This window comes from Terrapene carolina, unplaced genomic scaffold, assembly GCF_002925995.2.
Source record: "Terrapene carolina triunguis isolate 2854851 unplaced genomic scaffold, T_m_triunguis-2.0 Scaffold42, whole genome shotgun sequence".
NCBI lineage: Eukaryota > Metazoa > Chordata > Testudines > Emydidae > Terrapene > Terrapene triunguis.
In genome coordinates this window covers 22352691-22364630 of record NW_020664393.1, presented here as the reverse complement: position 1 = coordinate 22364630, position 11940 = coordinate 22352691, and the positions used below count along the sequence as shown (strand labels likewise).

The 11940-nt window shown below is 39.8% G+C and overlaps 1 protein-coding gene across 1 annotated transcript in view; it reads right to left on the bottom strand.

The window, feature by feature from the left end:
• Nucleotides 1-561: 561 nt before the first annotated feature.
• The window catches only part of TBX18 (T-box transcription factor 18), a 31900-nt gene continuing 20521 nt past the window's right edge, over nucleotides 562-11940 (bottom strand). Inside the window, exons 5-7 of the mRNA XM_029912210.1 lie at nucleotides 10870-10934; nucleotides 7390-7484; nucleotides 562-3276 (exon numbers count right to left, since the gene is read on the bottom strand). Coding sequence (XP_029768070.1) covers nucleotides 2552-3276; nucleotides 7390-7484; nucleotides 10870-10934 — 885 coding nt within the window. The 3' untranslated portion in view covers nucleotides 562-2551. The remainder of the gene's footprint in view (nucleotides 3277-7389; nucleotides 7485-10869; nucleotides 10935-11940) is intronic.

Here is an 11940-nt window from a genome sequence, read left to right as displayed (position 1 = left end):
ATGACAGGATTTCAAATCTTTTGTTAGGACAGGGATTGCCGGACACAAGTATCTTGTAAATTAAATTGTCATAGCTCCATTGATTTGGCACTTGCTGAAGATCTGTCCCTTGCTGACTGTAATTTAAAGGCATTTTATAAAGCTGTATTTCCTTATTTTAGTATGAACTTTAAAGACAAAGCATGGACAGGAGGTAGAAAAAAGAACGCATTGTACTGCTGGTACTCTTCATTAGGGGATCTGTCTGAAAGGACACGGATAAGTTGAATTCCAAAGCTAAAGATGGGCTGACACCAACCCCCACAATCTATCTAAGGTACTTACATGCCCCCTCCCATTACCGTAGTATCTGAGTGCCTCACAGTCTTTAACGTATTTCTCCTCACAACACTCCTGTGAGGCAGGGAAGTGCTATTATCCCATTTTATATATGGGAAACTGAGGCACAGAGAGGCTAAGGGCTGCATTTTGAAAGGTATTTAGGTGCCTAGTGGGATTTTCAAAAGCACCTGTTAGGTGCGAGATGCTTTTGAAAATCCCACTAGGCACCTAAATACCTTTCAAAGTCTGGCCCTAAGTGACTTGCTCACTGTTACACAGAATGTCTGTAGCTAAGAAAGACCTTGAACTCAGGACTCCTCAGTCCCAGGCAAGCATCCTACACCTCCCTTATGTTGGGGGGAGGGAGAGATTTTTTTTCCTCCCCTTACCCCATATCCCCAGTGAAAACATATTAGCTATAATGAGTATTTCTTAAAATGTAAGTAGCTAAGTTATTGTTTGCTAGAAAACAGACAGTGGCCCTGAGAAATGCAATGAGCTACTTTTGTTGAAATCTAAAACCATACAACTAATGGCTTTGTTTTCATTTGCACTATGTCACTTTACACTGCTCTGGCCATAAAAAGTATTTAAATTACATTTGCACTCGCTTTAAGTTGTCTTTATACTACCCGAGTGGTAGCATAGAAGGCTTAGTGTAAAAAGAATGAGGCCTCCAATCTTTAAAGATTAAAATCTTTTCCATAGTTTATAAGATCTAAAATCTGACAGGTGTGTAGATCAGAATGCATCTCCAAACGTGCAGCTGAGCAACCATATTGATCGCAACTAGGTTGTGCTGGTGTAACTAAGGGCAGAAGTTTGCCAGTAATCTTCCTTTTGTGACATAAAAGCACCTCATTTCACTGTGAACCATGGGAACCTTGCTAGGAATTGATTTAGATCTCTGTACTTACAGACCAGCTAAAAGCAACTAAAGGAAGTTTAAACTCCATGGAGAAGAGTGAGAAACAAAGCAGTAGCGACAGAAAGGAACAAGAAAGAAAGAAGACTCCCATTGGGATGGAAATAATAGCCTGTAGGTGCCATGCTAAAAACCTTAAGCACAGTACTATGGAGGTTGTCTATAGCCATCCTGTTCCAAATTCCTCCTGGTTACATGGGTGTCTTCTCCAATTGCATTTTACTCCTAGTAGCACCCATGTATCTGAGGGCAGAATTTTGGTCACCTGTCTAAATTGGACTTAAGTACCAGTACAGACAACTCCTTTGTTAGGATTCTAGGGTGGGCGGTAAATTTGCCCACAAGAAGAGTAAAATTGATAATGGAATTTCTCAGCCTGTTAACTCAATGGGCAACATTTTAAAAGACTTAAACCTGCATTTTCTTTATAACCAATCAAAGATTCGTTAAAATATTCTATTCTCCAGCAAAACAATTTAAAATAGAAAATATCTGTGGAAAACACTTATGGAAAAAAATGTATCAAGTCTTTCCCCTTGACAAAAATGAATCTCCCCAAAAATTCACTCTGCACAGAGGAATAAGACAAGCTGATCTTTCCACTGCTTGTTTTAAATTACTCTTATCACCACAATTTGGATTTGCAATATTTGTTTTTTAAATTATGTGACATCATCAGGTGAATCTTGACTAACATTGAAATATCCTAATAAGAATGCCATGTCACTGACAGGCTAGAAACAGCATAGCATGAGAAGGAAAGCTATTCTTTCCATTTACTTTGTAGATAATCCATAGCTAACCTCCTATTTTAGACTGGACTCTGCATGCTTAACACTTGAAGTCCAATTAACTATTGTATCTTTTATAACAGAGAAGAAAATTGTACTATGTGTTTGCTGCATCAGCTCAGTACTCGATGAACACTGCAGGGAAATTTGCTAGTTCTGTAGGAAATGTGTTTTGTTTGTATTGTTTAATTCAGACCCAAGTGTCATTTCATTCTTTAAAGGGGTAAGAAAGGGGGAGGGCAAAAGGGGAGGAAGTCCTGCTTAATTTGTTGCATATGTTCCAATGTGTTATACAACTAAGTGTACTATCCCAGAAAACTAAATGGACTGTGCCACAACAAACTCTGCAGAACTCAAACCAGAAAACAATCTGGCCACAAGCAAGTCAAATGATTCAGCGAAGCTTCCTCTCATATTATATATACACTTTACAAGCTACATTGTGTCCTTTCATATTCCAAGAGAAATACATCGTAGACACCAAACATACTGTACTTTTCCTTAAGAGGCTTCATCAAACCATATGTGCAGACACTTGAGATGATGACAGTGTTAAGCTTCCTAGGGTCCTAGAGTCAAAGAAATTCTGCTGCCCCCCGCTGCTAAGTAAGTGAACTCCTTCCACAGGGGGCAACATCTGCCGATCAGTCATGGTTCCACTTGGTGAGGACCCCAAGAAACTTCCTTGGGAAGAAACAATTTTCTCAGGACTGGCAGCCAGTTTGGGGGATGTGGAAAAGTTATATCCATACAAAGCACAGGGACTGTGTAGTCTAAACGTATTGTAAGAGCCTTGGTGGGTTTGATTAGTGGTGAAGGCATTGCTTGATGGGGATGGCATGATGTACTGAAGCTGTGGCGACATCCCTGATATCTGCATAGATAAACCGGTTTGTGGGCAGCTGAATGCATCACCGTCATTGCCCGTCATGGACATGTTCACAGTTGTGCTACTTGACACACCCACATAAGAGGGAGTCCTTGGGGGTGCAAAGGTCTCACTGGTTTGGTTTGTGAGCCTGTTGTAGGTTTCAGCCAGAGAAGTGCTGTATCTGTTAAGGGTTAAGCCTGAGCGGGCACAAGCCGAATAGTCAGCTGGAGCAAGGCTACAGAGCTGGCTAGTGTTGGGACCCAGGTGGAAGGCAGGAGAAGAGCAAGGGGACCCAGGTAAGAGGTGAGGGTGGGTAGATGGAACTCCATTGCCAGGTCCCTGGAGTAAAGTAGAGGAGCCTGCATTTCCTGGAAGAGAATTTTAAAACATAAATAGCATACCAGAAAAGGTTAACGTCTTAGACTGTGTTTGATCAGCAATTGAAACCTGCGCTCTCCTGGTACTAAACACGATCAGTTTGGTACAAAGATTTTTGATAAATGTTACAAATATTATCCCTTCAAAATACACTAACTAAATACGGAATACAAGTTGGGACTGTGCAACCCTCTATACACCCAAGGTTACATCAAGGTTTGTTCTCCTATCGCACAGTTTAGTTATTTCAGTAGACACTGGAAGCAAATTGTCAGGGCTGAGGCTCTGGTGTTGCAAATTTCAACTCAGAATGTATCTTAATTCAAAATTATGAACCCTAGAAGAGTTTGCCCTGAATTATTTATAACCAGCCTGCCCTTTGGAGTGCATTTATAGCCTCGGGCTCAGTGTGTGTTACACATTCCCCTCTGCACCTGATCTACAGAGGACAGGAGTCTGCTACAGCTAGGGAACTAACCCTTAAAGTTTAGCTCAAGCTGTAGAGGCTCAAGTGTTGAAATGATTCCATGAAAATCAAGGCAGAATATTATGAAGTACACCTCTACCCCGATATAACGCAAACCGATATAACAAGAATTCGGATATAACGAGGTAAAGCAGCGCTCCAGAGGGGCGGGGCTGCGCACTCTGGCGGATCAAAGCAAGTTCGATATAACGCGGTTTCACCTATAACGCAGTAAGATTTTTTGGCTCCCGAGGACAGCATTATATCGGGGTAGAGGTGTATTGCCTCATTCTTAAATCCTGATCATACAGCTATGTATAGACATGTCTGTACTGTACAATTTGTTGTAATTAGAAAGTCTGTGTTATTTCTGAACCATATACTTGAAGAACACAGGTGGGGAAATGAGTTGGAAAAAATGCACTAATTAATACAGCCCAAGAGAGCTGTCAAGACTCCGAGAGTCTCCCTAGCTGCAGGAGAGCTTCCTGTTCTTAGTGGGTAGATCTCCCTCAGAAATGACCACATAAAGCTGATTTTAGCTTTCTGTAATCACCTAAACCAATAGTCCTTAGAGGGAGGAATCTACAACTCTTCCCCACTCAAGAGTCATATATGACAATTGGATAGCTTGGGAGTGATGTGAAGAAACACAAAGCAGTTTTTTCCCCAACACATTAATAGTTTTTCAAGACAGATATATGAGTAAAAATACCAGATTGCCAGTGAACTTTGTCTGCCTCCTCTTGTTCTGCCCACAGTCTGCATCGACTACCACCAGGCACTATGAGACGCTCACAATTCCAACTTAAAATTTACCTATTTTTTCTCTCAGGCTGTGTCAACGTGCCCCCAATGTGGAGACAAGGTCTAACAATCAGGATACCATTCAGCAAAAGGATAAGTCTCAGCTCTGTAGTGGAGCTACTAGGCAAGGAGACAGAGGTATATTAGAGCTAAAATTTTGGCAGAAACCTAGCTTCCATTCTCACCATCTGTGAACAGCAATTGTAACTTCCACAGCCTGTGTGACCACCAGAGAAGGGGAGAGGAGAGGAACCAGAACTGTGAGTAAGTCATATATGGGAAGCAGGAAGTTTATTGATATGAGCACCCTGCTTTCAAAACAGCACTGTTACTTAAAAGTAAATAGGTAGTGTTGATCTGCCTCCTGGATAGATCAGCCTGGTAAGCAAGCAGCATCAACTGCCTTTGGGGGCTTATGTACTCAAGTATGTCCATAGTATGCAGTCAGCTTTCTATGGCAAGCCTTCTCTCTCTCTCTCTCTCTCTCTCTCTCTCTCACACACACACACACACACACACACACACACACCACTAGCCTTGCCAGAACTCAGCCAACCTGTCTGAAGTTTCACATGTATGATATTATGCTGGCGCAGAGCTATTCTGGAAAGTTTGAGGCAAATAAAGCTGTGTGTTTTGGAAATCCGACGATTTACAAAAAAGGAAGATGATTTCACTTCTTGAACACTCTCCTAGCCTTTTTTGGCTTTTTGTAACGTAAAATGGCTTGGCACAGAAACTCCAATTTTGTGTTTGGCCATGGCAAGGATTGGTGCCCGGGACTGTTTTTTTGTTTTATTAGAAGGTGGAGGAGGAAAGAGGCTAGTTATTAAAAGTGGTTTCTATGTATACTAGAGGCTCTGAGGATTTATTAACGCTTCCTGATGTGGATGAGACTGCCACAAAGGTTGAGGCGAGGGGACATGGTTGCATCAGGAAAGCACATGGCATGTGTGGGGAGGCATTGAAAGCAGCAAAAGAGATCTGGTTTGGGTGGGGAGGGATGAGACATACACTTGAACTCACAGAGAGATGGGTTGGGGGAGGAGAGGGGACCCAGGCCCAGAGGGTGATCTGCCTCTGCCCAAGAAGTTCCACTTTATGTGCCCCCTCCTCCACATAGCTCTCCCCACTATGGGGGAAGTGGGAGGCAGGAAACCATAAAAAGGGGTGTGGCCTACACAGTAGGCCAGAGAAAGCCACATGGAGAGAGGCAGTCTCTAGCTCTTTGCAAAGTCTGCTGGAGTCTCTAGGCAGTTGCTGAGCAGTTCTTATGTTTTTCAGAATCTAAGGAGTTTCTCCAAGGGAAAGTTAGTGTTAAATTTGCCAATATCTATTAAATACTTCAGCACCCTCCTCCAGCCCACCCACACTTTTTTAAAGAAAACTAAAACCACACACAAGAGAGAGTCTGGAAATGCATGGTGAAAGTCACCTATAAACGAACTCTGCCCCTGCATCTCTGCCCAAGAGCAGCCAAGACCAAGAGACCATCCTGTCCTTAATAACTCACATCTTCAGCCACATTAGTGGCATTAAAACCAAGAACTGATTTAACTTGATAACCTTACTCCTGTAGAAAAATTAAACGTCCGCTGCAGCAGCATTTAAACTGAAGTACCCTCACTTATACTGCCCTATCACAAGCTACTCCTGTCGACTTTTAAATTAACACTCTTATGCAGTCATTGGAAAGAGTCGGCTTTCTACTTCTTTTCTTCAAAGGGCACCACTCTCAGGACAATTCTCCAGACATATGGAATTTCAAATGCAAGTGTCATGATACTGCAAGGTTTCAGAGTAGCAGCCGTGTTAGTCTGTATCCGCAAAAATAACAGGAGTACTTGTGGCACCTTAGAGACTAACAATGCTCTAATAAATTTGTTAGTCTCTAAGGTGCCACAAGTACTCCTGTTATTTTTGATGATACTGCAAGATATTCAGCTACAAACCTCAGAAGGGCTGGACCAAAAGACAGACAACACATGCAGCAAAACGTCAGAGTAAGTGGGAAGACATGCATAGCATAGACACTTATCGCATAGACACAAAGTAGATAGCCACAAAATACAGTCTTTAGAGTCTATGAAAACCTCATTTAGCAAGAGTCCTTCACTAGAATATCTCCATTTTACAAGTAAGGTGTAACAGGTGCACAAGAGACGAAGTGGAATGGATCAAAATTACGGTAGTTTGGGTGATCTTTACTATGCACTTCCATATTTATTTTAAGTGTAGTCTTTATTTTGAAATTTCTGGGTAACATTTGTGGGTTTATTTGAGAGAACCTCAGTGTTTTTCTTAGGGCTCCCCCACTTCTTAAAATATTCCCAACTTCAGTTCCAATTTAATGAACGTTTGTTGTTATTGTTGTTGTTTTTTGGGGCAGGGCGAGGTTGGTTAGGGTTTTTGTGCTTAGTATACATATTAGTCTGGATTATTGTATTTGAGAGATTTAAAGGCTTAATCCTTGGTGAAAAGCAAATTAAGTACTGGGGAAATGTTCAAGTTAATACATAGCTGTGTCAGTAACAGTATATGACTCCCTTTTTATGATTACTGGCATAATGTTGTAGAACAGTGAATTTACTGAACCATTCTGTACTCGGTTTTAGAAGCTACAATAATAGATCTCTTTTGTCCTGTTCACTGCAAACCTGGTTAAATTAGCTTATTTCTATCTGTGAAAATAAAAAAACCATCATCTACATTTGGAGTTAAGCTTAGTTTTTCTGTAAATGATACACAAATCTAGTTTTTCATAAGGAGTGGTAGCACAATTTTATATTTAGACATTTTGCTTTTTCAGGACTACAAATAAGATTATTACCTTGTTTCGGGATCCCAGGTATATCTTCAAATGTAAGTGTCCTCAGTGAAGGTCTCCAGAATGCATAGGACTCCACTAAAGCTTCCAGTCCCATTCTAAATAGAACAAAAACACTACTATGTGAAAAGAATGATCTGTATTTGGCTTGTCACTTTTTGTAGCTAGTTCATCACTTAGTCTCACACACACTGTATGTTTCAGGAAAAAAAAATATTTTTAGAACAATGTTTCTCAGACTCTGGTCCATGGACCACCAGTGATCTGCCATGAACGTGCTGGTGGTCGCAGAGAGCTGGCTGGTCCCATGGTGCTGGCTCTTCTTGTTTCCAACTGCTAAATCACTTTTAAAAAACTGCTAGCAGTACCTTTAATAATTTCCTAATAGGACTTTTCCACAGAAGTCTGATTGCCAGAAGGACGATCTGCCATCTCACATTAGAAGGAAAGTGATCCATAAAATGACTTCTGTTAAAATGTGATTCAACACTCTCCTTGACTTTAGAAAATTGTACGTACAAGATGGGTGACTCATGGATGTGCTGCTCTTTTTGAGCCTGTTACTTGGCGCTATTGGGTGAAAAATATCTTTAGAAAATAGCTTCAAGAGTTTTCTCTCAGCCTTTATAAGTTTTTGAACGACAAATAGAAATAATTGTCTAACCAGCCATCTCATTGTATGTGCCACATACATTTATATAAATCAATTTGATCTTATACCTATATACAGGTCATTCTTTTTGTGCCACGAATTCACAAACAAAGCTACTATGTCAGCACCCTGGTATAATTTTGCTGCTAGTTTTGATTGCTACACTCATAAGGCTTGTTAAGTGTCGACATCGAGTACATACCACAAACAAATGCTTGCCTTTGAACAGCAACACTCTGTAAACTGGAAATATGCAAATAGTCCGATTTGAGGCCATCCACATTCTCTTCTGATATTGCTTTTTTCACACTGCAGTTCCAGCAGGATCACAGATATGTTGCAGGAAACAGTTATAAAGTATTTATTAGCTGAACCTGGACTAAAACATAGCCTTCATTTTCTGCAGTAATGGTGACTTTTCACTTCTAGTTAAAGTGGAGATAAAAGCCACCTCCTGGAGGAGTGTAGCCAAGGCGATAATTTATACAAGATGCCTTCGAACAATTTCCACATTTTATCACCACCCTAATTTATGCTATTAAATGGCCAAGTTTATTTAACAAAACAGTTATGTTTTTCCTGAAGTATTTAAAGAAAAGAAATTTTGGTACCTTCCTGAGGAAAAGATTTTTATAGGGTCAAACCTAAGGCCTAACTGAAGAATGAAACTACTCTCAGCACATAAATTCTGTTTCACTTTGCAAAAGTACAGAGGGTGCTTTTAAAGGGCAAGGCTACTGATCTTTATAAAGCAGCCTGTGAGACTGTAAATGACCTGAAAGGGAATATTTTTAATTAAACAGAATTGTTTTATGTAGTGTTACAGGGCAAGGTTATTGCAGCACAATATACAATTAAAATGCATCCAAAAGGAGAATGCAATGACACCACAGTATTTTAACTTTCGGGACAGACTATAATGCCTATATAAAAGACATACTATACAGTACTGTAGAAAATAAAGCCTTTACATTTAGATTCTTCAAAGAAAAAAAAAACTTGCTGCAAAAAGAATTGAAAATATGAACCACATTCCCAAATGTATTTGGCCGTGTCCTTAGTGCATGTAAGTCAGCATAGGACTATTGATTTCAATGGAGCTACATCAGTTTGTAGCAGCTGAGGATCTGGCCCCTTCTACAGTAAACTTCCCTATTGCAACAAAAGGGCATTTAGATTTGTATTTAAAGGCAGAATGAAACCATTTACAAAGAGGCCCTCTTCAGGCCCTCACAATTCCATCACGCTCTCCTTGTTCTGAATGACACTTTTCATTTAATGTCCACACAAAGAGCATTTAATTACGGTTTAAAACAAAAACAAAAACAACCAGGTCCCAATCCGGAAACAGGATCTGTGTGGCTGGGCCCCTGCAATCACACAGAACCTGAGGAAGGTCAATGGAGCTCTATCCATGCAAACCCAGTTGCAAGACTGGTCTCTAACTTATCCCCACCTTTGGATTTCAAAGTTCATCCCATCTTCCAAGGGAGTCTGTTGGAACATAAAGGGTGAAATCTGGCCTCAGTGAAGTCAGTAGGAGTTTTGCTATTGATTGCAGTGGTATGAGGATTTTCTCCAAAGGCTTCTGTGCAGGGATTATTTATTTTGGGGTATTTGACACCCCCAAGAATAGTGTGAGTGCTAAGGATATATCAAATATACCATCAGATGGTCATTGAAGGAGTTCAGAAGCACATAGGGTGAATTTCTCTCTCTAATTAAATATATAGCATGGCATTCAGCAAATTTAATTTGCTTCTTCCTTAACTAACTCTATCTGGAAGTTAGTTGTTTACTCAATTCTAAGATAAAGGACTAAGTTCACCAAAGCTTTTCCAGACCTGAAGAAGAGCTCTGTCTCTCTCACCCACAGAAGTTAGTCCAATAAAAGATAGTACCTCACCCACCTTGTCTCTCTAATATCCAGGGACCAACATGGTTACAACAACACTGCAAACATAAGTTCGCAACTGGCATATTCAGGCACAACTCCCTTCTGACAATGGAGTAGTGCCTATTTTGACCCAGCGCTGAGTTTGCCCAATTGTTTCTAATCAGGAAGACTCTTAATCCTTGACAGCAGCAGTGCTTGGTGTGAAAGTCTAAGATACTTTGTAGTTGATTCCTATCAGTCATCTCTCCCCTAGCACTAGGGCTTCTGCCCTAGTCATGGCCCAGGACCCCACAGTGCTAGGTGTTGTAACGTTCATCTCCTCCTCTCTCAACATCATCCTTTAAAAAAAAATACTAATTTGCTCTTCAAAAGTGAATCTGAGCTCTTCTGCGATTTGCTGTGAGCCCAAAATGATCTCCAATGCTTCACCCTTCTACTAAAATAAAAGCTCAATTATCTGGCAGGCACACACTGAACATTTTTACCGACACAGTTTGTTCTCTTCTCTGGAAGGTCAGGTCATAAATACAGCACTTTTAGGAAACAAAATGCAAAGTGGTCACTGAAATTACTGCACCATGTGCAATGCAATTAAATGCTTTCTTTTTCAGGTGGAAGGGTTTAGTATGCAATTCATAAAAGAATCACCATTCAGACAGTGTGCAAGTTTTCTTTTCATGTTCTATGTCCATAAGCTGCAGTGTATATTAGTACATGAATCAAGTTAAACAGTGAACCTTCAAGATTGTATACTAGTCATTACATGCACAGAATTTAGGTTTAATTCTATAACTCTAGGGCTAGCACTGGGACACCTAGTTCTTACAAGCTTGAAAGGTCTGTAAGAACAGAAACCCCTTTTTGTGTGCATGGTAACCATTCTTTAACAAATTGATTTTGTCACTGCAGACAAACCCATTTTTCCAAAGCTTACCTGTTACGTCCAGAATCTCTAAATCCTTTGGCAAATGGATTCCTATCAATCTTCAATCGAGTGATCTGTAAAGATAATAAAATAAAGTGATGGCAAAACTTCTACCAATTCAGTTTAAGTGATATGCATAGCAAATATACCCACCAAACCTGAGCTGTCATTGGAATTTTCCATTTTAATTCTGTTTAAGAATTATAAAAATTCAAATGGATCTTTCTTCCCATTTGAATGTGTTTTTCTTTTTAACACAATAAATTAAGACCTAATCCCACAATCATTCTCTGCATACATCTCCCAAGGAAGTCAATGAGTGTTTATTTTACATTAAGGCTGGTTGGGATTCTTGAAAGAAATTGTCTGGAAAATGTTGCTTCTTCAACTAAGACAGTGCATAGCCTCCTTGTCTGTGACAGAGTTACATAAGATATATACAGGCAGAAAAGGAGATGTTGAATGAGAAAGATTTCTGTTAAGCGGCTATGCTCACATGTACATACTATAAACAAATGGAACACAAGAAAATAAAATACTTGTAATTTCTTTAAATCAACAAAATAGTTACCAAATAATGGTAGCCCATCAATCAGATGACTCTCCCCCTTTAAATGTATATTGCATCATTAAATCATTTTGCTTTCTACTTTCTGAAGAAAGTAGGCCATTAATAAGCACAAACTTTATATTTATATATACAAACATACACACAAACCAAAACATAATTGTGCTAAATTATTTAGAATGAATAAAACTATACTAAATATGATGTCATTGTGTGCTATACTTAGACAAAGTGACTAGTGCAGAAGACTAGGAGTTGGGCAACCTGGGTTTTAATTTTGTCTCTGCAGCTCACTGTGTGAATTTGTATAGGTTGTTTATGGGCCAATCCTGCTCCTTTAAAAGTTAATGAAAGCTATGAATTACTAAATTAAAAACTAACTTCCCCTTTTACAACCTGGGGACATTAATACTTGACTAACATTGGAAAGTGTTTTGAAATCAGTGAGTGATAAGCACCTATGGGATTTTCAGAAGGGCCTATGTACCTATCTGCATTTTTAGGCAAACTAT